At 42.8% G+C, this 27,339-nt stretch overlaps 1 protein-coding gene across 3 annotated transcripts; it reads right to left on the bottom strand.

Annotated features, from left to right (window-relative positions):
• Positions 1-726: 726 nt before the first annotated feature.
• On the bottom strand, positions 727-27,339 carry Nmrk1 (nicotinamide riboside kinase 1). Of its 3 annotated transcripts, XM_060387278.1 has the most exons (10): positions 27,183-27,339; positions 22,487-22,550; positions 18,602-18,692; positions 18,285-18,333; positions 12,848-12,995; positions 12,689-12,760; positions 12,091-12,197; positions 7,561-7,644; positions 4,558-4,629; positions 727-2,110 (listed from the first exon to the last, which is right to left on the bottom strand). In XM_060387278.1, the coding sequence occupies exons 2-9, from the start codon at positions 22,513-22,515 to the stop codon at positions 4,568-4,570; spliced, it is 642 nt and encodes a 213-aa protein (XP_060243261.1). In that variant the 5' UTR covers positions 22,516-22,550; positions 27,183-27,339; the 3' UTR covers positions 727-2,110; positions 4,558-4,567. The 3 variants fall into 3 exon arrangements, with proteins under 3 accessions (XP_060243261.1, XP_021508591.1, XP_060243277.1); XM_021652916.2 differs by lacking the exon at positions 4,558-4,629 and having other exon boundaries at positions 27,183-27,338; XM_060387294.1 differs by lacking the exons at positions 727-2,110; positions 4,558-4,629 and having other exon boundaries at positions 7,615-7,753.

The raw sequence follows: 27,339 nt of genomic DNA, 5'->3' as shown, positions 1-27,339 counted from the left end.
ACAAAATGTAGAATCTATCTACATAAAAATGTCTATTACAGGAGGGTATGGTGGCACAAACCTTTAATTCCAGCACTCAGAGGCAGAGGCAGGTATATCTCTAAGAGTCTGAGGCCAGCCTGTTCTACATAGTGATAGACAGATCAGAAAAGGCTACACAGTGAGAGACCTTGTCTCAACAAACAAACAAAAATATATATTACATTTTCATCCTAAAAACAACAAAGTCTACTGTGATGATAACAATACAGATGAGAACCACTCAATTTTCAGAGAATCTTGACCAGGGAGGTGAAGCAGACATAAGCTTTGGCAGACATCTTTGGTTCCTAATTCACCATCCTGTCTTGCTAAATGTCCTTGCTGTGTCCTGTGGTAACGTTCCAAGGTAAAGAATGAGTCAAGACTGGAACGGACTTACCATTATGCCACCTCTTCCAAGCCCCCCAGGCCCTGAGAAGTAACCATATGGCCCTGTTTTGACAAGAACTGAGGGCAAAGAAGCCAGATCAGAGAGGGCCTTGAAGGCCCCAGGGAGAATTTTGAAACTTACCCTTTAATCAAGGATAATTAAAATCAGGACTTTAAATAGCTTGGCTAAAACCATGTATGTAGCTGCTAATTTAAACCTAGGTTTTGTTTATGTGTTGTATTTTTAATATTGTGTACAATCCAAAACACTCACTAGTCATCAACAAACATTAGAAATAATGACAACTGACCAAATGAGGCAATATAACAATATATTTTTAATTAAAAAAAAACTTTTAACTTTATTTATTTCGTAGTTCACTTTACATCCCAATTGTAGTCCTCATCCTCCCTATCCTCCTGGTCCCTATATCCTTCCCTCTTCTCCCCTACCCTCACTTCAAGCTCCCTCAAGACTGAGCACATCTTCTTCCATGGTAGCCTGGCAAGGCAGCTTCACCAGGGGGAAGTGATCAAAATGCAAGCAACAGGGTCCATGTCAGAAACAGCTTCCGCACCCCTTACTAGGAGACCCACAAGAAGACCAACTTGCCCACTGGATATATGTGTGTAGGGGGCCTAGTATATGAATTGAGAAGGTCAAGGGCAATCTGTTTTATTAATAAACAAACTTCATATTTGAATAACGACTGTTTTACATGTATACATAATTTTAATTCCGGAATTGAAAGAGACATTAGGAGTTGGGTACAGTGACGTATGCTTGTAATCCCAGCACTCCTGGAGGCAGAGGCAGAGACAGTCAGATCTCTGTGAGTTCAAGGCCAGCCTGGACTACAAAGCGAGGCTAGGACAGCTGAGATTACACAGAGAACCCTGTCTCAAAACAAAAAAAACAAAAACAACAACAACAACAAAAAAAGAAACTGTGATTTTGTAATTCAGAGTGCTGGTTTCAGAAAACCCTTCTACGGATATAAAAATCTCACAGTATTCGATGAGCAGAAGAAAAATCTACGGCTGCGAGCAGTCTCTACGCACTGTAGTAAACTGCTGGCTCAGTGTGAGGTCATTACTGTGCGGAATGCTGCTGGTTGCACATGGGGAGCATTCCTGTGAGATTACAGACAGCAGTGTTTCCAAATTATATTTATAATCAATACAAACAAAATGAAAACTGAAAAAAAAATGCTGTATAGTATACAACGTTCATTTTGTAGAGTTTGAGTGTGTGTGTGTGTATGCACATACACAAACATACATACAAACCTGGACACACAATTATACAAACGCACAAGTGCAGAAACAACACACAGCACAATACGCATTGTTGGCCTGGACAGCAGCAATGTTTTTCTTATGCTAGGTCCTAGTCAGGAAAACCTGACCTTCATCCTTAGACAGGAACTGACCCTCTGTGCATGAACTGTGCTGCGCCTCCTGCAGAGTGCGGGCGAGCTATTCCTGCATTCGTGAGAGGTTCCTGTCCAACGGCATGGGCACACATTGCTCCGAGTGCTGGGAAGAGCATGATAAAAATGAACAAACGTACAGAAGAGCTGTCGCTGCCCTGCAGACACACCACAGCCCCATCAGTGTCCTTCAGACATCCCTTCAGGTTTCCCAGTCCATCCAGGAAGACTCGCAGTGCTCCATCTTTGCAGTGTTACTCACAGACCTCAGAAACAAAGAGAAAAACGTGAGTACTGCACATCTTATTGGATCAGATCTTCACACCCAAAACTGTAAACCCAAGAATGTTAAGATTACAAGGCGATCTGAGGCAAAAATTCTGTTTTCTCCACAAAGAACCACATGGAGTCCAAGTCCTGTCATTTTACTCCTTACATCAAAATTTAAGCATATTAAGGAATTAGACACTCAACAGTTAATGAAGACTCAGACCCGGTTCAAGCACTGAGAGTAAATGACTGTTGAGTGCTCAGCCATAAACAAGGCATCTATAGCACTACCCCCCCACCCCCACAAGGCTCAAAGAACATTGCCAAAAAGGGGCAGAAGGAACTGAAGAGCCACAATATGGAGAGGAGTGTGAAACATCTTCTGGGGTTGAAATGGATGTTGTATTAGTGAACTCACTGCACGTTTGGTTTCATGCAAGAGAGCTGGGCAAGATGGGGCCCGCTAAGACTTTCTCACAACAGAGAGGTGTTCCTGAGGTGTCGCTCCGCCTGAGAAACTATTTGCAGTTAATTGTGTCTTGAAGAGGGCAAGTAATTTTCTTCAGTGTTGTCGCTACTAGTGAGTTGCCTATGCTCTGGGGAATACTCCATACATATGCTGACTCAACCTGAATTAAACTCAGTGGGTCACAAACGACAATAACAAAACAAACGAACAACCAAAGTAAACATAGAAAAATTCATGAAAATTTTATTATTAGGAAGCATTTTAGCATTAGGAAGATGGGGTTCAGTGGGAATGGGAGGGGAATGAGAGGGTTATGGGTGATAGAAATGACCAAGCACATTATACACCTGTACATAAACATCAGAGAATGAAAAGCAGAAAGGCTAGATGCCCCAAATCACTTGCACTTGGCATAGGTACTTGACTGCAGGAAAAGAAAAAATTTGAAGACCAGAAGCATATCAAAGAGCAGCTGGTTGCAGTATAGTTTTGTTTTTGAGCATTGTCTGGATGTGGAAAAAAGTATCATAACCTTCAACCCACTGTCTTGAATGAAGGAATCTTAGTTGAATTGTTCAGGAATTCTAGAAAAAACCTGATGCATTCTTATTATCCAGTTTTGTCAGAGAAAACATACTTTTTCAATTGCAATATTCCATTGCTGAAATAAGTAAAATGACTGAGCTCTCTGACCAAACAAGTACTGCTTCTGAGAACTTATTCCAAGAATGTAATTCAAAAGGAAAACCAACACTGTGCACAGATTGTATGTCTGTGTACAGAGACAGAGAGACACACACACACAGAGACAGAGATACATAGAGGCAGAGAGACAGAGACAAAGGATTAGAGAGAGAGAGAGAGAGACAGAGACAGAGACAGAGACAGAGAGACGAAGACACAGATAGAGCAGACACCTAACAAACCCTGGGTCTGTTAGGCATGTATGTTAGGCAAGCACTGTTTGCTGACTAGTTTCAAGTCAACTTGACACAAGTTAGAATTATCTGAAAAGAGAAAACCTCAATCGAGAGATTGTTTCCATAAGATTGGGCTACAGGCAGTAGGACATTTTCTTAATTAGTGATTGATGAGACAGGGCTCAGCCCATTCTGGGTGGGGACATTCCTGGGCTGGTGGTCCTGGGATCTATTAGAAAGTAGGCCAAGCAAGCAATGATGACACAGTAATAGTTACCCTAACTAAGACATACTCCAACACATATAGATATTTTTTTTGTGGGGAGGGGGAGTGGGTATAGGTATCAATGCTAACACTTATAGTAACAGCAGCAAGTATCCAAAAAAAAATTAGCACATGGCTAACTGATGTTATGTTACCTGGGGCTATTATGCCAGATAGTCACAGTAATATTATTTGTCAAGTAGAATTATATTTCAAATTAACGTGGGAAAATAGGAACAGTTGATAATACACATTTCCATCTGGTATCAGCCATGGAACATCTTGGTTTCTATCAAAAATATTAATTCCAAGTTTTAGATTTTACTCTGGTGTATAAAGAACTCAGCCTCTGATCTTCTAATGGCAGTGACAGTTAGCTTCGTTATATAATAACCTCTACAAAGCAGCATAAACACAGAACACTAAAAAAACCAGAAATCAGCATGGCTGATTACCCAATGTGCTCAGTGTCCTCTAAGACAGGGGCTGATATGAACACAGCTGTGATTTCTTCCCTGTTGCTTTTCCACAAACACTGATGTTTCAAATCAATGTTTTTATAATGATATGAAAACAAAAACTTTTAAAAGGAGCTTGGATTGGATGTTCCTGGCGGCTAAATTGCTATGTTACAGTAAGACCAGGGAATTATTACATTTTGCTTCAAGCTTCAGATTTGAATTAGGATTGCACTACGCGTATAACTTTATATGGCCCTACTTTCCTGGGTTATTTACGGTTGCAATAATTAAACTCCAACTCTTTTTATTTACCTATCAGTTTTATTACCTTGTCATGATTATGACTGTATATTCTTATAATGAAGAATTTGCTGAGCAGGATTATGCAAAGTGATAAAACCTGAACAGGAAACATTAAACACGTTAGAAAGGCCACCCTGGTTATCTGAGGCTCAGGGCTAAAACTGGCTATGCTGAGGATCCTTTTGGCTGGAAGAACCCAGAGAGGCAATAATTACTATAAATAGCAAAGTACTTTATTTGTGCAACGGAAGGTTACCATAAATCTTGGAGGCAGGAAAAGTGAATCTGCTTCCAAGTTTTATCTCTTCTAGTATTTTTGATGTTATCATTTTACCTCTGTAAGTTATCCAGTTCAGGAACTAGATAGTCTTGAAGTGAACACTTCTCACCTACCTCTAGAATCTAGATGCAGGCAAGGAAGGTGCGTGTTTGTGTCAAAGAGAGAGAGAGGAGAGAAAGAGAGCAAGAGAGCTCTCTCATACATGGACAGGTACTATCTTGTGGGCTCAAAGCATCTGCTGCTATATGCCAGCTGTTCTTGGCTCTGGTGGCAGATAAAAAAAGGTCTTGGGGTGGCATGGGGTATAATGCACCTGAGAAACATGACCAGCACTCTCTCTGTCTTTATTGACAGACAGTTCCTTAGGCCAAATATCAGTATATGACTCAGTCACTGAAAGGGACCTGGGCCTAAGTCCTGGCCATTATCGAGGGCACAGACACTAGTATCTGGGAATTTAAATATCAGAAGCCACTCACTGGGCCAGGAAGAGGATCTGCTCTCTCTCAGGTAAGTAGTTCTGGCTCAGAGTTATCATTCATGAAAGCTGAGCGACTCACATCTCCCCACTGTTCTTTATTACTTAGGTTGCTGCCCTGGGCTGCATTATGGGAGGCCTAACTTCCATCAGAGTAACAGATGGTAGGGGTGAGATGGCAGGGCTGGGATGGCAGACTTGATAAGGATTATTATTAGTTCTCTTCATGTGAAGAAAATTTAACATGGTTCTAAAATTTCCTCAAAGGGCTTCCTGCCTGTGTGAAGGACTGACCTTGCAATCAGGAATAGTCGGGTCAATGGGCTGCCCAGATGTCTCAGACGGCCAGTCAGAGAGGAACTGCCGAGGGCAGAGTAAACTTAATTCTTACCAAGTAACTGAAGTGTGGCCTACAGCAGGGTCTTCTCACCCCAAACCTTGCTACAGTCTTCCTTGCAGTTGAGGTTTATGATGCTTTCTCTTGAGCCAGCTGACTGTGACATTTTATCTGTGTTAGCCACACTATCTTTTCCTTCTGAGACAGGGTGTCACTCTGTAGCTTAAGTTATCTTTGAACTCATGATTCCCCTGCCTCATCTACCTGAGTGCTACAATACCGGCATGCATCACCATTTCAGCATAGAAATCATTTAATTTCTTCTTGAAGATTTATTTTTATTACACTGGATGTGGTGGTACCTATGTTTAATCCCAGCACTAGGGCAGCAGAAAGAGATGGATTTCTGTGACTTTGAGGCCAGCCTTTTCTGCACAGCGAGTCCAAGGCTAGTCAAGGCTACACAAAGAGACCGTTAAAAACATTTTTGCTTTTGTTTTTATTTTATGGGTATGTGCGAGAGAGAGATGGGGGGAGAGGATGCATAGACATGCAGGTGCTAGCAGGGGCAGGAAGAGAGTGTCAGATCTCCTGGAGCTATAGTTCCAGGCAGCTGTGAGCTGCCCAGGGTGATGCTGGATAATAACTCAAGTCCTCTCCAAGAGCAGCAAGTGTTCTTAACTGCTGTGCCATTTCTCTAGCTCCCGTTTTAATTTTAAATTCAAATCTAGCCATAGCTAATCCAGAGTTTTGTGCTCCCAGCATAGTATTCCATCTTTGTTCTTCTGGTTGGTTTCTGCTTTCTGCCGTGCTTTCTCTATAAAATTATAAAGTTTAAAAATCAAGTCTTAGGGGCTGGAGAGATGGCTCAGAGGTTAAGAGCACTGCTTGCTCTTCCAGAAGTCCTGAGTTCAATTCCCAGCAACCACATGGTGGCTCACAACCATCTATACTAGGAATGTGATGCCCTCTTCTGGCATGCAGGTGTACATGCAGATAGAATACTCAAATATGTAAAATAAATTAAAAAAAAATCAGGTCTTAGGTGGGAGTTTTCAACCATGATGGCTCATATGATCAAGTTATGGCCAATCACAGTATGTGATCTCTCTAGACATAGTGATTGTTTCAGAAGTCATGTGATCAGTGCAAAAATCTTCCCTGGATCATTTCAGCTGAGTTAAGTTGGAAAGTTATTATTATTTAAAAAAAAAAAAAAACTGCTGAAGGCTGGGTATATGGCCTAGTGATGCTTAGCATATGCATGAAGCTCTGGGTTTAATCTCTAGTGCCACCAACCTGTATAAAATAAACAATTTTGCATCTAGGAAGTTGTAAAGGTAACGCAGGAACATCCCGATCCCCAGTTTGTCCACTGACGGCAGTCGTGGAAAGGCTAAGCTATCATCTCACGCTGGTTGTGGACGGCAGATTATCATGTCTGCGGTAAAGTGAACCCGATTTTAAATAAACTCAAACAGAACTGTAGTGGAGCCCTGAGCCATTCTAGCCCATTACTCCTGGGAGCCTAAAGGTATTGCCGCCTCTGGATTTTCTTCTCTCTAGAGCCAGATTTGGGTGGTCTTCTACAACTTTCAGTTTGCGAAGCAGAAGCTTTATGAAAAATATTTAAAAGAATAAAGCAAAAGGGAAGTTCCTGAAACCAGCATTTCAGGACCATTGTGTCAGCCTTCTGCTATGAATTTAAATGACATACAAAGCATTAAGATCTGTAACAAGGATAAATGCTTCCAAACATAAAACTATGTGACAAACAAAATAATCAAGCTCAGGATGGGCACTCAATGTCAAGGAAAGATGAGTGAATACAGTCTCTCCTTGTTGGCATTTGTGTACACCACACCTGGAATGTAATGAATTGTGGTTAACATTCTTGCTTCTCCACCACACAATTTGACAGAACAATATTTACCATTTTGCTTCTCTAACTCTTGCTTGATATCTTCAAACACTTGAGAAAAGAGGTCCTCTTCAGACCTTGTTCCATCTAGGTAAACTGGAAGGTGAGAAAGAGCGGTTCAAATGTTGATAGGCTTATTAGTAAAGGATGCTTTGGCATTTCTTTACAACACCAATAGCTTTCACCAAAGGACCAGAACTATGACCTAAGAAAGGAGGGAAGGAATGAAAAGAAAGAGAAGAGGTTCAGCATTATGCCATGGCGTACACTGTGAACTTTATTTCTTCCACATTGGGCCATTCCCTCCTAGAGGGAGGAGGGAGGCTCATAAGACTCCAAAGCAAATAACCTTATTGGCTCATCAAACTCCTGAGAGTTAGATTCACAAGGTCCCTTCGGGAGGTTGCATTCGCAGTAATAACTGCTGGGACAGAACTCTCCTATGCCCTGAGCAGTCAGAAGGTTGTACAGACAACTCTAGAAATGTCATTTTCATGAGGCAGCACCATGGTGAAGTGGGCTTTTTGGTGATGCATCTCTGAGTCACCACATTGTCAGTGGCTCCAATAAACTCACTGGATCACTAAGCTAGGCGTGGAACAGTATCCTTGGTCCGTCCTTGGTGCTTGATGATCATACAATAGCATGTCAGGAGGACCAAAGAGAAGCCTCCCCCCAACTGTGAAACTCTTAAACTAGATGTCGACCTAGACTGTATCACATGCTAATGAGACTAGAAGTTACATATTTAAAAAAAAAATTGCATGGACACTTGTGGAGAAAAGGAAGTTACCTGGGTTAAAGAAAAAAAAAAGGACCTCTATTAAGAACACAGCAAGGATGAGGAGGTCTGAAGAGGACTTACCGTTGGGAAGTGTAAATGGCTAGCTGCACGGGAAGGAACGGATTGGAGATGAAGTTTTAGAGAAAGGCTGTGCCTCTGTGTCAGTTTGGATTTTATCTCCCAAAGCTGGAGTCCATGGACTGACTGTAGCTAAACAAGGAGTCCTAGTTTCTTTTCTGTTGCTGTGACAAAACACTATAGCCAAAAGCAACTTGAGGAAGAAAGGGCTTATGTGGCTTATGCTTCCAGGTCACAATCCACTGAGGGAAGCCAGGGCAGGAACTCCAGGAAAGACTGTGCCACAGGAACCACAGAGGAACGCTGCTCCCTGGCTTGCTCTCTGGCTCACTCAGCTAGATTTCCTGTACAGCCCAGGCCCATCTGCCTAGGGCGGCATTGCTCTCCCACATCCGTCATCAGTAAAGACTACCTGTCACGGACATGGCCACAGGCTGACATGCTTTAGGTCATCCCTCAGTTGAGACTCCCTCGGAAGACTCTCCTGTGAAGCTGACAGCTGCCATTAATTAGGACACAGGGCAATGGCAACATCAGACTTGCAGTTTAGATGGAGGGAGCGAAGGGTGTAAGAGACGTTTCTCCTATACAGCACAGTAGCTGCTGGTCTACACACAACCCAATGACAGCTCTGAAGTGGACCCTGTGCCCTTTCTGCACAGATCTGTACAGAGCTGTCTTTCCTGGAGGCCAACAGGCTCCAGTCAGTATGGCTGAAATCTCCTTTGCTCTCAAAAGTATGCCAGTCTGATTTCTGTGCCTTGTCCAAGGGGCTTTTGCCACCATCTCTACATGAGAACTATATTCCAGTGATGGTATCTTAGCTCAGGCCCAAGTATTCATATTGCCTCCAAACTAGTACATTGTCTCTAAGGAACCTCATCTTATTTCCTTCAGAACATATGTGTAGTCATAACTCCTTCATGTTTTTTTTTTACCCTAAAATAACACCTGCCAGTTCCTAAGGTGTCTGTCATCTTCAACATCGCTATGCCTCGGGGAGGAGGGAGGGGCTTATAGGGGGATGCAGAATGAATAAAGTGTAATTGAGGAAAAATTAAAAAAAAAAAGGGGGGGGGAATAATTTAAGAACCTTAAATGACTTTCAAAAGTGGAGCAAAACATGGAGTTAGTCAATTTACATGGAGCATGTCTCGCCCCTGGGGGCAATGGTCTCCTGAACCTACTCAGACCTCGGACACTACCACTGCTAGTTCTAGAACTGATGCAAGATGTTCCAACGAGGGGGTTAAGGCTTCTCATAATATTTCCTATAAGCCCACACCTGTTTGTTTATATCCCCCATTTTTATTCATTATTAGCCAGATAGAGCCAAGTAATTGTGGTGATGATACTTGCTTTTTTGCCCAATGCTGGAATGCTAGTGAATTTAGGTATGCCCTGGTTACTCGCATGCCTCGCTGGGTGCCTGTGCCCCTTGATGCCCCTCACGCTATGACTCTCTTCAGATAGAAAAGGGATCTTGGAACTACAGCCGCCACTGTTACTGCCATCTCATTGGCGGCTGCCATCTCATGAGCTACCACCGTGGCATTAGCCATGAGTCATACTGTGCAGACTGCTCAGACCCTGAATAATCTTTAAGCCAATGTAGCTCATGCCTTAGGTGTACAAAAGGAATTAATGCTCAACTAAAAGGAGGCTTGATGGTGTTCAATCAGAGGATTGACCTCGTGCAGGAGTAAATTGATACCCTATGGCAAATCGCTCAACTTGGCTGTCATTGGAAGTATGCTGGACTTTGTGTCACTAGCATATAACATGAGAATTTTTCCTGTGCTGCAAATCTGTCTAAACAATTGTCTAGCTATATTTTAGGTAATTGGACTGGAGAATTCGATACTACGATGGAGCAGCTGAGAGTGGCCATTATCACAGTAAATTCTACCAGAGTGGACGCAGGAGTAGCTACAGGATTATCATCATGGATTGCTGCAGCCATGAATCATCTGAAGGAATGGGCGGGCATGGGAGCGTTAGCAGGCCTTCTGGTGTTGGTCTCCTTGGTTTGCCTGTGGTGTATATGCAAGATTAGAGTCTCACAACAGCGTAATGCAGCCATGACCATTCAGGCCTTTACAGCCATTGAAGCAGGACAATCTCCCCAAGCATGGTTGGCTACCATAAAAAGCTAAAATGTTATGCTCAGGATGCGAGGCTAAGCACTGCACTCAGGGTCAGCCGCTGTAGACCCAGAGAAGAGCATGTCTGATTGCATGCAGGTTGATGCCCCAGGTCCCGCCTCTGAGAAAAAGGTATCGGACGGGTCTGATGCTCTTTGGGTGGATGACACCTAAATGAACATTGGTACAAAGTCCCAATTTATTTCTAATATCAGAGATCAGACCTCTACTCTTGCCTGATACGTCTAAAACAAAAAGGGGGAACTGTAGAGAGCTGCATAATGCCGCACCTTAAAGATGGAGCTGGTTTCCGCCTTCTACCTTCCCGATGGTGAGTGCTCTCTGTCACAAACAACTCCTCATTTGGCTAAGGCTGAGGATCTGGCTTGCTTCCATGTATGTGGACCTATCTGCATTGCCCACGTGGCACGCTGGGGTTGGCTACCCAGAGGCTATTTAAGCTGTGGGCTGGCTTTCCCCAGGGTCCGATGATTGTTCAAGGTTCTGAATAAAAACTGCATTGAAAAAAAAAAAAACAAAACATCGCTATGCCTCAGTTCTGCTGAGGACTTGTGTTCAATACTGCAACCTGTAATTCTACCCTTCGGCTCACAAGAGAGCTTACTGAAAAGAACACGTATCAACCGTGGCCATGTTTAAGGCCTGTCTGTAAAGAGTCTCCCAGTTCTCTTTGGCTATCGTATTGGCACCAGAGGGCCTTACCCTTGTCTGTAGCACACCTTTCCCTTGTTTTTCTCTACTACAAACACAAAAGCCTCCTTTATGTATTGCTCATGCTTTTCTGTTCCTAGCGCTCTTCTCGGTTATTCCTATGGGTCTGGATGAGAGACATTCTCCGTACCTTTACTTTCCCCACCTCAGTCCAGCTAAACGCATATGAATTTGGTTACAAACAGCTTTCTCCCAGAACCTGGAGGTGGGCAATCTCCCTCTTTGTAAGGCTCTCTAACCCTCCTCCCCCACCAACTTCCCCCATGACAGGGTTTCTCTGTGTAGCCTTGGCTGTCCTGGACTCGCTTTGTAGATCATCAGGCTGGCCTTGAACTCACAGAGATCTGCCTGCTCTACCCCCTGAGCGCTGGGATTACAGGCTTGCATCACTGTGCCCACCAAACCTTACATTTTTAATACAGTTTCCTGGTGACATCTCAGCTGGGTGGTCTAAATGTCACCATGGGCAACATTCAGGCAAGGATGGTCCAATGAATGATCATTTGGAAGCTGACAAGCTTGACAAAAACCACCAGCTGAAAAAGAAATGGCAGGTGGGCACGGTGGCATCTGCCTTTAATCCCAGCACTTGGGAGGCAGAGGCAGGTGGATCTCTGTGAACTCAAGGTCAGCTTGGTCTACAAAGAGAGTCCAGGATAGCCAAGGCTACATAGAGAAACCCCGTCTCGAAAAACCGAAAAAAGGAAAGAGAGAGAAGCCAAAAATATTTTCCAAGTAATCTTTCTGTGCTTTGATGTAAACGGGAAGTAAAAGGCCTTAAGAGAAGGAGGGAAAAGCACTTACTAATCTCCCAGGTGATGGCATTCATTTCTTGTCTGTGCTTTAGGTACATGGGCCACACGTGGCCATCAAAGTACCCTGGAGGGTCTGGAGGCTCATACACTCTTGTACTGGAAAGACAGGCAGGTACCTTGATGTTGATACAATGTTATGATTGACAAAGTAAAGGGGCCATTGGTCAAGATGATGTGAAAACCGTTCAGGTTAAATGTAACGAGGAATTCAGATGACTTGTCTTAGTCTCAATCATAGGGAAAGGCAGTAAAATAGATTTAGCTCTGTACTACAAACTCTAAGCCTGTAACTCAATGTCGCTCTTAATTATCTTTTCTCTGTTTCTTGTGTTTTATAAAAGAATCATGGGACAAGTACAAGAAGAAATAAGAAGTGAGACATTGACAGGCTGGCATATTCTCTATCTAGCTGGTGCAGCAATAGCAGAACAAGACAGGGTGACACTGGTCCCTTTTCTCAGAGAGGTTACTGTACACTTCCCAAGGTGACAAGCATTTATAGGAAAACGTTTGACTTCCATGTTAAGGCTTGGTCACTTTTCTCACTTTTCCCTGCATTTGATGTTTTGAGTGGTTTCTAAACGTACCTCCTCCTCCTCTTACATTCTTCATATGGAATGGTCAGGAAGTAGCTTCTGCTCCATATGGTGTCCAGCGGCCTAAGATAATAGCACACACAGTTCACAGGCTCTCCCCCACCCCACCCTCACATTCCTTCCAGATGGTGTTGGAGTAGGGAGGCTTACTTATAATTAAAGAGAAGGAACCCTTCGATAATTAGAATGGGAACCCCTCGAGCACTTTCCAAGGCTGGTGGTCCGGCAGAGTGTCCTGCGTTTTCCATCCAACAGGAAACGGCTGACATCATCTTTTCCATGTTAAGTGCTTCAAGCACTGAGAAAAACATCAAACACATGGAATTAATACAGCAAACGTCTTCTGGGGGATTGGACTTTTGTGATAAGTATCTCCAGGTCTCTGTAAATGTATGACATAACAGTATTGTACTTTTCTTTCAAGGTATCTAAGAATAAATACTTTAAATGTCCAATTAAAATACTAATAGAGATATATTTAAGTGGTATGTCTGAGACATTTTTATTATGGAAAAACAAAGATGTACGAATGTAAAATGCAATGAATAGCACGACATTATTTCTAGCTGTAATTTTTTTTTACATTGATGCATTTACTGTGTATCTGTGGAGGATAGAGGACAACTCAAGAGATTCAGTTCGGTCCTTCAACCATGAGGGACTCTGGGATGGAATTCAGGTTCCAATCTTGACTACCATAAATTCATGGCATAGTCAAACATTCCTGATATTGAAAAATTAAAAATTTATGGTAGTGGAAACTAAATGCAGGATTTTGTGTACGGCAGGCAAGCACTCAACCACTAAAGTATAAACTCCAGCCAGATCTTTAAAAATAAAAATTAAATTGGGGCTGGAGAGATGTCTTGGTGGCTAAGAGTTCCTCAAGCTCTTCAAGTGGACTCAGGGTCAATTCCCAGCACCCACATGGTGGTTCACTACTGCCTGTAACTCCAATTTGGGAAGATAAAATATCTGTAGATACATTTGAAAGCTAAGTAACACATTATAATGTATTTGGAAAGTAGCTACTATTTCTAATAGTAAAAGAGCTCATTTAAGTGAAAAACTTATTTTTTTATGCATATGGGTGTTTTGCCTGCATGAATGTCTGTGCATGTGAGTGCAGGGCCCACAGAGTCACGAAGAGAGCTATCGGATCCCCTGGAACGGAAGTTACAGAGGGTTGAGCTGCCATGTGGGTGCTGGGAATTGAACACCAGTCTTTTAGAAGAACAATCAGTGGCTAACCACTGAGCCATCTCTCTAGTCTCTCATGGGAAATCTTTTCAAAGTTATGGGACACAAATGTCATTTCAAGCTCTGAAATGTGCTGCTTCTAGAGTTTAGAGGCAATGGGTCTAGAGCAGCAGAGCGAGCATTCTTTATGCATGGTCTTCAGAGCAGCCCCACAACTTGTCAAACATGGAAATTCTCAGCCTCATTCCTGGACCACTTATTGCAACACATGACCTCACAAGTGTTTCCACCATAGTTTTAAAAGGTGGGCTAATTAGGATAAAAGAGAGAAGACTATTAAGATTTTCTTAAGGTCATGCTGCTAGTTTAAGTGTTATTTTTCCCAGGAGACTGTCAGTTTCATCAAAAGTTTACAAATAAATCTCATAGGAGTATCCGTAACATGGGCCTCTTTTCAACATTTGTCGGATCTGCAGTCCTGATATTTCCCATGTTTGCTATTTGTACGTTGTGCCTTCCCTAACTATTTCTTGATGCATTTTGTGTAGCTTGTGAGAGGATCACTCATTCTTCAAACTACAGGTTGACATCTCTACTCAATGTGAAGTCTTCACTGTGGTGTCCGAGCTCATGTGCCTCCTGAAACTCTACAGAGCTGCTGGTCTCTTGTCATGCCATCCTTCTTCATGTTCTCCTTTCCAGAGTAATTTATGCCATGTCTTCAAGCTATCAGTCCTTTTCTCTCATGTTTATTTTTCTACTTAGCCTACACGGAGAGTTGTATGATTTTGGTTATTATACCTTTTTTCAGTCACCAAATTTTTTTTTGGTTCCATTGCTTGTTTATTTTCTGAGATAGGGTTTCTCTGTGTAGCACTGGCTGTCATGGAACTTGCTCTGTAGACCAGGCTGGTCTTGAACTTAGAGATCTGCCCAGCTCTGCCTCCCCAGTGCTGGGATTAAGGGCATGGTGGCCTGCAAGCCCTCGCCCAGCTCTTGGTCTTAGTTGCTTTTTCATGTCTGCTGTTTCCTTCTTGGAGCCATTTAAACTTTTCTCCTGTTTCAAGCCTATCTGCAATTGCTTGTCAAACCCTTTTTACAAAGCCAATGTAAAATCTTGGTTGGACAATTTTGACAGCGTTGTCATGGAAGTGATGCTTATAGACTATTATTTTTCTTTTTCAAGTTGAGATTTTCCTTCCTCTTTGACTGACATTTGGCTTTTAGGTATGTCCTGATGATCTCGGGTGCTGTGTATCGAGGCTCCTATTTAATCTTTGTGTTTTGCAGTCAGTCACTCTGAGGTCCGTCCAGGGTTCAGAAGGGCATGTGTATTCAGCATCTTTTTGACTCGGTCTTGGGGGTGATATAGGGAAAATGCTCCATTGCTGCTTTCTGAGGGCAGGAGCTCAGCTTTCCACTAGGTCTGACGATAGGAGTCGCGCAGCCCTGGAGAGGAAGAAGGAACAGACTACACACCCAACCGTCTCTCATTCTGACTGCTGCCGTACTTTGGAAGTTAGGCTCGCTGTTCGACTCTGCCAAATCTGCTGTGGATGGTGCAGAAGTCAAAGCACTCCATATTGCTGGTGATGGTCTCGGTGTGTTGCCTCTGCTGGCCCTGTGGACACTACAGGGAAGCAAGGTTTTACTTTTGTGCCTAGCTAAAGCGGGACAAAAGGACACTGTATTCTGGTGGGCCACTCCTGTTCTGGTCCTTTGGTTGTAGGTTTTTTGGTGCTTTTTTAATGGCTCACGCTGCATACATTTCCAGCACCCGAGGTGGTACATGGGAAAATAAGTAAAGAAAACACAGGGAACTCGGACCCATGCCTTCCTTCTGTCAGCTTGCTGTCTTCTTTTCCAGGCTTCCTTTCTTTGTTATATTGAGTCCTAGGTCATGTCTAAATGAAGGTGGCCCGGTGAGAAGGGGACATGGAGTTAAAACGTTCTCTAAGTTTCCTCGTGATCTACCTTTTAGTCCATGGAATCCACGCATCTTGCTTCACACAAATTGTGATGATACTTAAGATTTGCTTCAAAAAAATGCAGATTGGGAAAATGGGTGAGAGAGAGAGATGAAATACAACTGCCAAGGGGCTCATCATGCATACTGCTGGGTAGTGAACTCATGAGCATTTATTATGCTTTTCTAGCTACTTTGTATATGTTTGAAACTGCTTATAAGAAAAATACTTGTAAATAATTTAAAAAGTACTACCTACCTAGTTTTTAAATACCTGAGGCTTTCCTACCCGCCCACTATGTATAGAACTGAATGTAGTTCACCGTGACTACCATATCTATACGATATAATCTACTTCTGTGTTGGATACCTGTTCTATATGCCCACTTGTTTTCGTGAGTTAAATATTATACGTTAGTCAATTTTTTCTGTAAGTTCTACTAGCTAAGAAGTATACCCGCCCTTACAAATTCACTTATTGAGGTGTCATGCCCAGTTTGTTGGGTTATGATCATATTTAGAAATATGTTAATGAGGTCATCTTACCATAATTAGTTAAGCAGCAGTCATATCACTTTTGTGATATAACTGATGTCACTATGAAAGGTGAAATTTAGCAGCACTTGAGAAGGCAGAGGCAAGCAGATCTCTGTGATTTCGAGGCCAGCCTGGCCTACAAAGTGAGTACAGGACAGTCAAGGCTACACAGAGAAACCCTGTCTTGAAAAACCAAGAACCAAAGCAAAGAAAAAAAAAAAGGCAAAATTCATATACATACACATGTAGGGAGATAGCATGTGAAATGAAGGATGAGATCATGTTCATGATGCATGAAAGGTCAGAGTGTGGCATAGAACCAACTGTCTCTCATGGTCCTCAAGAGAACCAGTCTGGACCACACCCTCATCTTAGAGCCTGGCTTACAGAGCTGTGGGGCAGAACCCTTCTGTGGCTTAAGCTGCCCAGTGTGTGCATTTGCTAACTTACTTTATAAACTGACCCTGTAGTGCTTACAGAGATGTTGAGTCTACCTGGACATACTTTACATTGCCACATAGACTAAGATGTAGGAGGTATGAGCCCATGGCAGGAACATTTCAAGGCATTTGAGAGACATATTTGTGATAGTTTGTAATTTCATGGAATGCACAAGGGGTGATTGCTTTGTAGTGGCCATGCCATGCCATAACATATTTTTGTTTACTTCAGAACTGGAGAAAAGGTGATTTGCAATTATTTGTTATTTATAGACAGACCCGCTTTTTGGAAGCGCTTATTCACATTCTTCTAGCATTTTTTCTTATTGAAGTATTACTTTTTTAGTAGCAGTTTATGAGAGCTCCCCAATGAATAGGAACAATAACGCTTTCCCACTGTTGAAATTGTGTTTTTCATTCTTTCTTTACAAAATGTTTTCTAACTTTTAGAATAAAGGAAGAGAAGAAACATTGTAGTGAGACTGAAACTTGACATAGAACAGCAAGGAAAGGACTTGGTCTGAAAATTACTATGTGTAAGAACCGCTATACAACACTGAATCCTCGGACCCTCAAAGTTAAAGACAGACAACATGACATTTTAGGTGAGTTCCTTCCGCTGGTCTGCATACATTCTAAGGATAGCCTGCTAATTATAAAAAGAGTAAGAACACAGACTCATCATGTTTTCTGGCTCACTTTAAGTCTCTGGTTTCCAAACAGTTTTATCTTGGGACATAGAATGAAGTGCGCCTAAAAAACATCCCAAGATTTTCCAAACAGTAATGCAAACAAGCTTCTTGGTGCTTTGCTACCAGGATGGCAAGATGAACACATAAAAGCTCAATCTGATGTAAATGAGATGTGCTGGTGGGTGGGTGAGGGTCAAAGTAGTAAGCATGGCTAGTCACATATGCCAGAGCCCGGGATAGATAGGAGGATGGCACACCTACTGTGCCCTAGCTTCTGGAGAAACTGTCATTCCAGTTCTGAGTATGAAATGTAAATTGGTGGGAAATTTTCTATTTATTTAAATAGTTTAACAAAGATTAAAAAAAACCTACAAAGGCTGGCTTTAAGTACAGCAATATTCAAACATTCAAAACTTAAATTATTCGTTTTGTGTGTGTGTGTGTGTGAGAAAGAGAGACAGTGAGAGAGAGAGACACGGAGAGACAGAGATAGAGATGTGTTGGAGGGTGCAATGCCAGAGCACACTTTTGGACACACTTCTTAGAGTCAGGTCTTTCCTTCCACTTTTACAAAGGTTCTAGAGAATCGAACTCAGGATTTCAGGCTTGCATAACAAGCGAAATTACCCAAAGAACCTTCCTGTCCTCCATATTTAAACATTTAACATTATGTTAATAGAGAGGGAAATTGTGTTTCAAAAAGAAAATGAATAAATAAAAGCTCATAATATTTCACATGTGACTGTACTTACCATCATACTGCAAAAATCCATTTTCATCTATGTCTATCTCAGACTCTGGCTGGAAAACCAATAAAACATCCATCAAAACAGTATGGAGGGCAGAAAATGATGCAATTATGCAATTAAAAGATAAGCCCTTAATAAATGTTTTGGATAATGATGAACAGGATGAAAGACAGCCACTGACGGATGGTGCCATCTAGAGGGCAGGTAATACTATTGCACCACATTTATTCTCAGCAAAAAGCTTTTGGCTATAATTTAATTAACTTTGCTATTAAACTTTTTCGTATTAAATAAATTATCTTAAGACACTTCATAGATACCTTGAAGAAGTCATCCTGAGATATTATGCTGCAGTTGGGAAGGTGTTTCTGCAAGTTCTTTGCCAGTGTTGTTTTCCCACCATTTGTCACCCTAAATTAAGAAAAATGATGAGGTCAAAGAAGACATTAGGGAACATGAAACATTCTTAAACAATATTTTTCTTCTCTATTTATTTATTCATCCATTTATTTATTTTACATCTGGATCACAGCACCCCCCACTTCCACTCACCTCCTCATATAACACCCCCCCCCCCCCGCATTCTCCCCTCTCCTTCTCCTCAGAGAAGAGGGAGGTCCCCCATGGGTACCAACCCACCCTGGCACATTAAGTCACTGCAGGACTAGGCACATCCTCTGCCACTGAGGCCAGACAAGGTAGTCCAGTTAGGGGAACAGGATCCAAAGGTAGGCCCCAGAGTCAGAGATGGCCCCACTCCAGTTGTGGGGGGGCCTACATGAAGACCAAGCTGCACATCTGCCCCATATGTGCAGGGGGCCTAGGTCCAACTCATGCATGCTCTTTGGTTGGTGGTTCAGTCTCTCTGAGCCCCCATGGGCACAGGTTAGTGGACTCTGTAGGACTCCTTGTGGAAATCCTGCAATCATTCCCCCCAACTCTTCGATAGGACTCCCCGAGCTCTGTCTAATGTTTGACTGTGGGTCTTTGCATTTTTTTTTCCATCAGCTGCTGGGTGAAACCTCTCAGAGGAGTTATACTAGGCTCCTGACAATATTTTTTTACAGGGATATTTACAGATTGGGGAAAAAGAAAAACCGCTCATTTTCACAGGTCATGTTTTGTTTGGCAGGTGAAATCACAGGTTTGAAAGATAGGCTGTCCTCTTGGTAAGATATAAGGACGGAGAGAGGCAGGTGACAGTCAGGTAAGTGAACTGGACACTAAAACTTCAAAAGCCAGACACTGTTGGTCAATGTATTGACTGTCAATATGCACCCTGGAGAATGTCCTTATCGCATCCTTTCTGCAGGCTTATAGACCTGCTCAAGGTCATTATGATTGTTTCAACCACACAGGAGGAAAAACAAATGGCTTCTTAGAAGCCTGCCCGCCCATGAGCCCACACTTCCTGTGCCATGTCCCTTACCCCCTCTCTTTGCACATGGAACCCAGGAAGAGGCCCACTGTTAGTTTTCTCATCAGGTTGGCTATTTGTTGCCTCTGGCTGAACTGTGACATCCGGAGATATAGGTACCTGACTAACTCATGTGTCCCGTTTCCTACTTCTCTGCATGTGAGAGACATTTCTCTAGTCAACCTTACTTTTTTTTTTTTTCTCTTTTGAAACAGGTGTTGCTCTGCAGTCCATAACGACCCACATGTGTAGCCCTGGTTGACCTTGAATTTACAGCAAACCTTTTGTCCAAACCTCCTGAGTCTTGGGATTATAGTTATCAGTCACTGTGCCTGACTTATGCTATCATATTTGCAAAGACGTGATTAGCTCAGAACTCAGTCACATTGAAAGGGTTCAGGAAGGAATGCAGGCTCATTGCGAATCTGCAAGAGATTCCATCACATTCACTAAAGTCTAACAGGACATTAGCAGCTCCTTTTCTTACAAGTAATAAACTACAGTAGTGCCTATGTCTTGACTTGGGCATCTACAGGAACCGTCCACTGAGCTCCAGGTGGGCAGGTATCTTGAAGTATCGCTGATGCTCATTATTGTTTCAAACTTAGCTACGTTGTCTACTACACTAGCAATGAAACCATCACAAAGTCACAGATTTACTTACAAGCATTTTATGGTTGCATAGTAATGCAATTGACTTTCTTTGAATCCCTGTTTTATTTTGTGCAATTAAGGTCACCCTGAAAAGAGAACAAGATTTCACGACACACCAAATGTCCCTAGCACAAAAACCTTGACTCTGCATCTATTGGCAAGAACCTGTGATTAGTTCTGGGAGAGGTCAACACCACAATGTTTACGATCTACAGAGGAATACATTCATCAAAAGGACTTGTTGTGAGGCTGGGCATGGTGGTATGTGCCTTTAATTCTAGTACTCAGGAGCCAAAGGCAGGTGGATTTTGAGTTCAAGGCCACCCTGGTATACACAGTGAGCTCCAGACCAGCAAGGGCTACATACTGATATGCTGCCTATGTTTAAAAACAACACCAAACCACCAAAAAGACCCATCCCACCAAACAATAAGAACAACAAAACCCAAACTAAAGGCTTACTGTATATAAATTATCATATAAGTAGAAGACATTGATTAATATGACTATCCATTTTGCATTACAATATACAGGTAAGTAGGGTACGGGCTGCTATTCTACATACTAAGAACCTTTTGTTCTTCTTTTTTTAAAAAATATTTATTTATTTATTATGTATACAGTATTCTGCCTGGATGTACACCTGCAGGCCAGAAGAGGGCAACAGATATCATTATAGATGGTTGTGATCTACCAGGTGGTTTCTGGGAATTGACCTCAGGACCTTTGGAAGAGCAGCCAGTGCTCTTAATCTTGGAACCATCTCTCCAGCCCGAACCTTTTTTTCCTTTAACCAAAAAATATGACCTTTTCTTCTTTAACAAAAATGTCTATAAACCATGCTACAAGTCCATATTTAAGATGCCAATCATTTGTTTAAAAGGAGGTTCTCTAACTTTACTAAGGTCTGAGCAATCAGGCAGGACAGTCTGTCATTCCTAATCCTTTTTCTTTAAGCTCACGTAATTGAACCAGTGATAAACAGACCTCTTCCCGCTGATTCATCTGCAGCCGTGGAGAAGAAAGCACTTTGGTAGGAGTCCTGCAGGGAACTTACTGGCTTCATCTCAGAGCAGAGAGCCTGGAATCAGCACTTGGAATGTAACTGTCCCAGTGGGTCAGGTGACGTCTGAGGACCCTTCAGCAAGTTCACAACCTCCTTCCCACAAGCCCTCCCTGCCCTAAGGGAAGAACTCCAGAGAATGACTTTAGGATCCGAGGGAGAAGAGTGAGTAGATATGCAATGCATGTCCCTTCCTTGTTTACAAATAAATGCATGGCTTTTTTTTTTTTTTTTAACATGCAAGGTAATAGGAGGCATTTACGTACAGGCAGAAGCTGAAAATGGAGCTTATAGTTAATCAACCAAGGTGAGAATACTTCCATAACAGGATAACATTAATAGCCCCATATTCCAGCTGGGGAAAGTGAGGTTTAGGAAGCTGCTTATTGCTGGAGTGGGAAACAAAGTTTCACTCTCGCGTGAACTAGTAGATGTGTGTAGGAAAGTTAGAAGACTGTGGAGTGAGGTCCACTATGGGAGGGTGACAAAATACAATAACACAACAGATTATCTTCCACAAGCTACATTTTCAGTATCTTAAATGTCTTGTCAATAAGACACACGAGAAGGACAACAGACACAATCCTGTAACAAGACAGCATCTTTCCAATAACTGTGGAAGTCACATTTGCCCACCAGCTTCTGGTGCCACAGGTCAGATGACCACAATGTAGAATATTTCTGACAGAGGGATAAGTAGCTCTTATTAACCAGAACATCATAAACTATCCCAGCCAAAGAGTTACCCTAAGAGTGGGGAAGGAGGACTGAAGGGAAGGAATGTCTGTGTTCCTCATGTCAAACGCTGGCTGTACAAAACAGAAGGGATTTTTTTTTTCTCCTTACACCATGCCACGGCACCCACATAAGAAATGATAATCACCCCCAACCAAAGGAGTGATCAGTCAGGCCTCATCTTCAGAGTCAGCTCCAGGAATACTGCTCCCCTCCCACGGACAGCACTACTCCTAGGCCTTGAGGCTCCCTACAGCTTTCTTAACCATGTCCACTTGAAAAACCATCTGGACATCTGGGGTGTCTTACCCGGCTGTTTATGGAGGAATTACTCACCCACTGATTCCAACGACAAATGTTTTCATAATTGGCTTTGGAAATCACGTCCTCCTAATGTTTCCTATAATATAGAGAAATGAAATAAAAATCAGTGTCCTTTAGCTGTCTGGAGTTAGTCCTGAAAAGAAGTAACAGCTCATCCCCACGTTACCCACACTGCCTGGCTTGCTGCTGCCAATAGCTGGCATTTTCTTATGGTATGCCTGTGTGCCCCATTTCCCTGGGTCACGTTGTGATAGCTAATTACTGGCTGTCAACCTGACTTAGGTCTAGAATGAACTAAAACCCAAGCAGCTGGTACACCTGTGAGGGATTTTTTTTTTTTTCTTTTCTTAAATCATTTGAAGTGTTAAGATCCATTTTAATCCGGCTCTTTTTTTTTTTTTTAAGATTTATTTATTTTACATATGTGAGTGCTCTATCTACATGTACACCTGCATGCCAGAAGACAGTATATCAGATTCCAGTATAGATGGTTGTGAGACATCGTGTGGTTACTGGGAATTGAACTCAGGACCTTTGGAAGAACAGATAATGCTCTTAACTAACAAGCCATCTCTCCAGCCCTAATCCAGAGCTTTTGAGGTGGGAAGATTCAGCTTTAATCTGGGCCATATCTTCTACGGGCAGCCTATATATAGGACATGGAAAAAGGAAGCTTGCTCTCACTCTTGCCCTCACTCTCAAGCCCTTTCCTTCACTGGCATGAGAGCCTACATCTTTGGGATTATGGCATATACTGAAGATGAGCTGAGACATCCAGCCTCGTGGACTGAGCAACTACTTGATTCTTGGACTTTCATTGCCAGACACTGTTGGACTAGCTGTAATATATCCTGGAAGCCATTCTAATAAACCCTGTTGTGGAAAATAAATGATATTGGGCTAATAATGTTTATTGTTTGTCCTATAATTATTACGGTGATAATATCTAGCCTGCTATTATAATCAAAAAAGACACAGACACCTGTTGTATTTTAGAATAAGCCCTACCTGGGGCCGGGCAGATATTAACCCCCTAAAGCACCTTTCAATATCTCCCAGCCTCCACCCCATGCTATCTGCTTTAATCACTTCTATTTGGGCTATTTCCCATCCATAATTCCAAAATATTTGCTTATGTTGGTTAGCTGGGCCACTTCTTTCCATGCGGAACTTTAGACCTTCTCCTGGCCTCCTATCCCATGGCGATCCTGCTCCTTTTCCTGTATTGTCTCCTTCCCAAGATCCTCTCCTTTCCCCAAAGCCCGAGAACCTTAGCCACGCCTACCCCATTTGCCCTGCCCAGGTGTGTTGGCCTTTTATTGGTCAACCAGGCATAGGTTTTTGAAAAATTTTTATTTTTATTTTTTTATTTATTTACTTTTTTGAGACAGGGTTTCTCTGTGTAACAGAGCACTGGCTGTCCTGAACTCATTCTGTAGACCAGGCTGGCCTCAAACTCACAGTGATCTGCCTGTCTCTGCTTCCCAGAGGGCTGGGATTACAACCATGAGCCACCACACCCAGCTCAGGAATAAGTTTTTAGGCAAGGTTACAAACATCATTTTGGGCTATATGAGTGTCTGCTCGTAAAAGACAGCGAGTGGACACTGAGGCGCAAATTAATTAACAACCAAATGCAAAGCACCAGACCATGTTGCTACAAATTTCCTGTGTGTTCTGTTCCTCTAATATACCCCTCTATATACCCTCCCTACTTTCCTAGTGAAAGGCAGCCCTGCCAGTGGCAGAGACACACAGAGCTCAGCCTGTCTCTCATTTTCTCCCTCTCCCTTTCACTGGTACCACATAAATTTTCAAGCTTTGCAGAAATGGCCAGACTGGAATGACAGATCCATTTCTAGAAGAGCCAGAAAGGAAACCAGATCAATCAGTGAACATCTTTCTGCCAACATGAGAGGTTACGATCACTTATTACTGAGAGCACGGAAAGTGTGTTTCTTGCATTTGTGCTGGGTTGTCAGGCTCTGATGGACAACCCTCGTCATTCTTATTGATGTATTATTGAAGGGCCATGCATTGGCTGTGTAGTTAATGGAAAATACCAGTTCCCTTCCTACCGAACATATCAGGCCACACACGTCAGGACGTCAGGATACTGCCTCAATTACATAGAATGTAAATAATGGCCGTGGTCGTGGCACTGGAAAGACTTGAAGGGGTTACCTGTGTGGAACTCTAGCAATTCAGAGATGAGCAATGAGGTGGAAGAACCCAATTCTAAAATCCCTTAGGTAGGAGGGGTGGAAACGCCCACAGCCAAGTACAAGAAAATGCAAGGCTGTGTTTTTTTCTCTCCAATCAAGACAGCAGCCACCGGCACCACCCCCTCTTCCCAGCCTGACTACCTGAGTTCCATCAGCAGACCTCACGTGGAAGGAGAGTACCAGAGTACCAACTTTTTTGGAGTTGTCCCTCTAACCTCTGCACATGTGCAGAGCATTCATGTGTCCACATATACACTAAATTAAGTAAGTGAAAAGCTTAAAACCCAGGTACCCTAGGTCTGCCCTAGTTAGTCACCCGGGACTATCCAAAGCAATGTTTGGGTGAATTTTGGACTTGTCTCACTAGCAATGAGCAGGTGATAACATGGGGGCAGTGTGGAAAACCGGGCTATGCAGAAACAAGGCAGGGGCTGGGCTGAGCATCCCATGGAACAGTGAATAGCCTACCAATCCCTGAAGCTGTGCAGTTCAAAAACTGTTGGATACACAAGGCAATTCACTCCAGGTTCAGACACGGCACCATCTACTTCCATATCATTCTATTTCCTTCTCTGTTAGGGCCCCTTTACACATGGTCTAGAAAGCAAATTTAAACTGCAATCAAGAGTTGCCATGCTTCATAGATACAATGGAGGGTGTTTTGTTTGATTGTTGGTTTTTGAGGGCTTTCAAGTGGCTCAGCTTGGCCTTAAAGCGGCTACGTAGTGGAGGATGGATTACCTCATACTGAATGTCTTGCCTCCACCACTCAAGTGGTGGGATTACGGGTGTGTGTCTGTACACAGGGCCTGGCAGCAGAGTATGTTATGAAGCACATACAACTTGGAGCAAAGGTAAACTGTAAATCTTATGATGCCTCTGGAGAAACAACCCTTTGAGAGTGAGGAAGTCAGGGCGTCCTATTACCTTGAATCTCCTGGATTACTTACGCAGTTTCTTTTCCTAGGTAGCAGGGACCATTTTTTGCACAGGCTGAGACAGAAGCAAACCTTAAACGAGTCATTTCAAATTTACTATTATGCTGAGACAGACTCTCACTATGTAGGTTGGTGAGGAACTTGCCATACAGCCAAGGGTGCTTCTGCGGCAAGGCTGCCTTCCATTAAGCCCTGGGATCATTGACTTGTATCACTTAGGATTGGCTAGTTTGCAGAGTTTTATTCTTTATTTTTATTTTTTTAATACTTCTGATTTACTCTCAGTGCAATGTTGAATTGTCTTCAAAGTTGGCTTATGTTTATATTCGATCTACTCCACTCCTAAACATGGTTCACTTTTGACTTCTAAAGTGCAGCATGATTCCCCGGCGCATGTGAAGATTCAGCAGGCTGGAAAGAGACTAACTACCACAAAATCTGAGAGGCGACAAGGGCACACACGTGCTCTTCACGCGAGTTCAAGGCACATGTTTTCAGGATTTCCTTCTCTTGTGTTTCATCCAACAGTTATCTGGATACTTTCCCATGAACAGGACTATTTTAAACTTTGATCTCGTTGGGTAAACAGAAAACTCCCACAGCTAGAGTTCCTGGTAGGCAAGGCTTGAGGACACAGCCACCACAAAGTTCCTGGTAACCTATGTCTCTTGAAGTTTCACTCACTTTTTTTTTCAAACTAACCTTCAATAGACACTTTGACCTTCATTCATCTTATTGAGGTTCTTTTTAAAAATTGCTTTATTACTTTTGCATTTATTTTGTGTGCCTATGTGTGGGCAGATGCATGCCATTGCTCACCACAGAACATCTGTAGAGGTCATAGGTCTACTTGTGGGGAGTTAGTTCTCGTCCCATTATGTGGGTGCTACAGATTGAACTCTGGTCATCAGATTTGAAGCATCTTATTGACCCTGTGGTTTCTTACATAATCAGAGTTTTCACTTTTTAAAAAGAATTTTCTTTCCCCCAATATAAATTAGGCATGTAATAATGACATTGTGAATTTATCTAAGTGCGAATACAATCTCTCATGAGATGAGCTATTAGGTTAGGGTTGGGAAACTTTTGTAAAGTTTCCAGACAGTACATAGTTTTAGCCTTGTGGCCAAGTATTCGACTCTAAAGTTCTAATGAGCAAACGAGCATGGACAATTTTATGGACACAGAAATCTAAGTTTCCCCTAATTTTGGTGTGTCACATACTACAACATACTATGCTTTTGTCCTGGCTACTAAAAACGCCAAAAGCATTCTTAGAAGGCTTTATAAAGACGGGCAGCAAATGGATTGGAGTTTGTTAACTGGATGCTGCAGAAAGGAGAGTCCTGTCCCGGGGCGGATCAAGACCCGATTCTCCAACCAGCAAAGGTAAGGTCTCCCAAGGAGCGGTGACTAGCCGCATTTTAGGAGCTTGAGTCCCAGCGCGATTTCCCTAGACGCAATCAGGTTCCGGGTCCAGCGCAGGAGCCTCTGGAAGGTCCCCAGGCCTTCGGCGTGTTTACGCAGCGGGCAGTGAGTACTCACCGAAGCAGGTTCGAATGCTCCCCAGCAGGACCGCAGCGCAGGCCGCACCGGGGTTTCAAGCCCAGAACCGCCCGCTGACCACCGGAGCAGTGCAGTTCTCCGCTTGGTTTCATAGTCCCCACCGAGCAGGGCCCGGGGGCGTGGTCGCTGCAGGCTC

This window comes from Meriones unguiculatus, chromosome 1, assembly GCF_030254825.1.
Source record: "Meriones unguiculatus strain TT.TT164.6M chromosome 1, Bangor_MerUng_6.1, whole genome shotgun sequence".
NCBI classification, from domain to species: domain Eukaryota; kingdom Metazoa; phylum Chordata; class Mammalia; order Rodentia; family Muridae; genus Meriones; species Meriones unguiculatus.
The sequence above is the reverse complement of the archived record's forward strand: the minus strand, read 5'-3'. Positions and strand labels throughout refer to the sequence as shown.

Coding starts and splice junctions, on each gene's coding strand:
- Nmrk1 (XM_060387278.1), bottom strand. CDS start 22,515: ATGAAAACATTTGTCGTTGGAATCAGTGG. Junction 18,693..22,486: donor TTTGTCGTTGGAATCAGTGG/GTGAGTAATTCC, acceptor TTCTTAATTTAG/GGTGACAAATGGTGGGAAAA. Junction 4,630..7,560: donor AGAGTTAGAGAAGCAAAATG/GTAAATATTGTT, acceptor TTTCCTGTTCAG/GTTTTATCACTTTGCATAAT.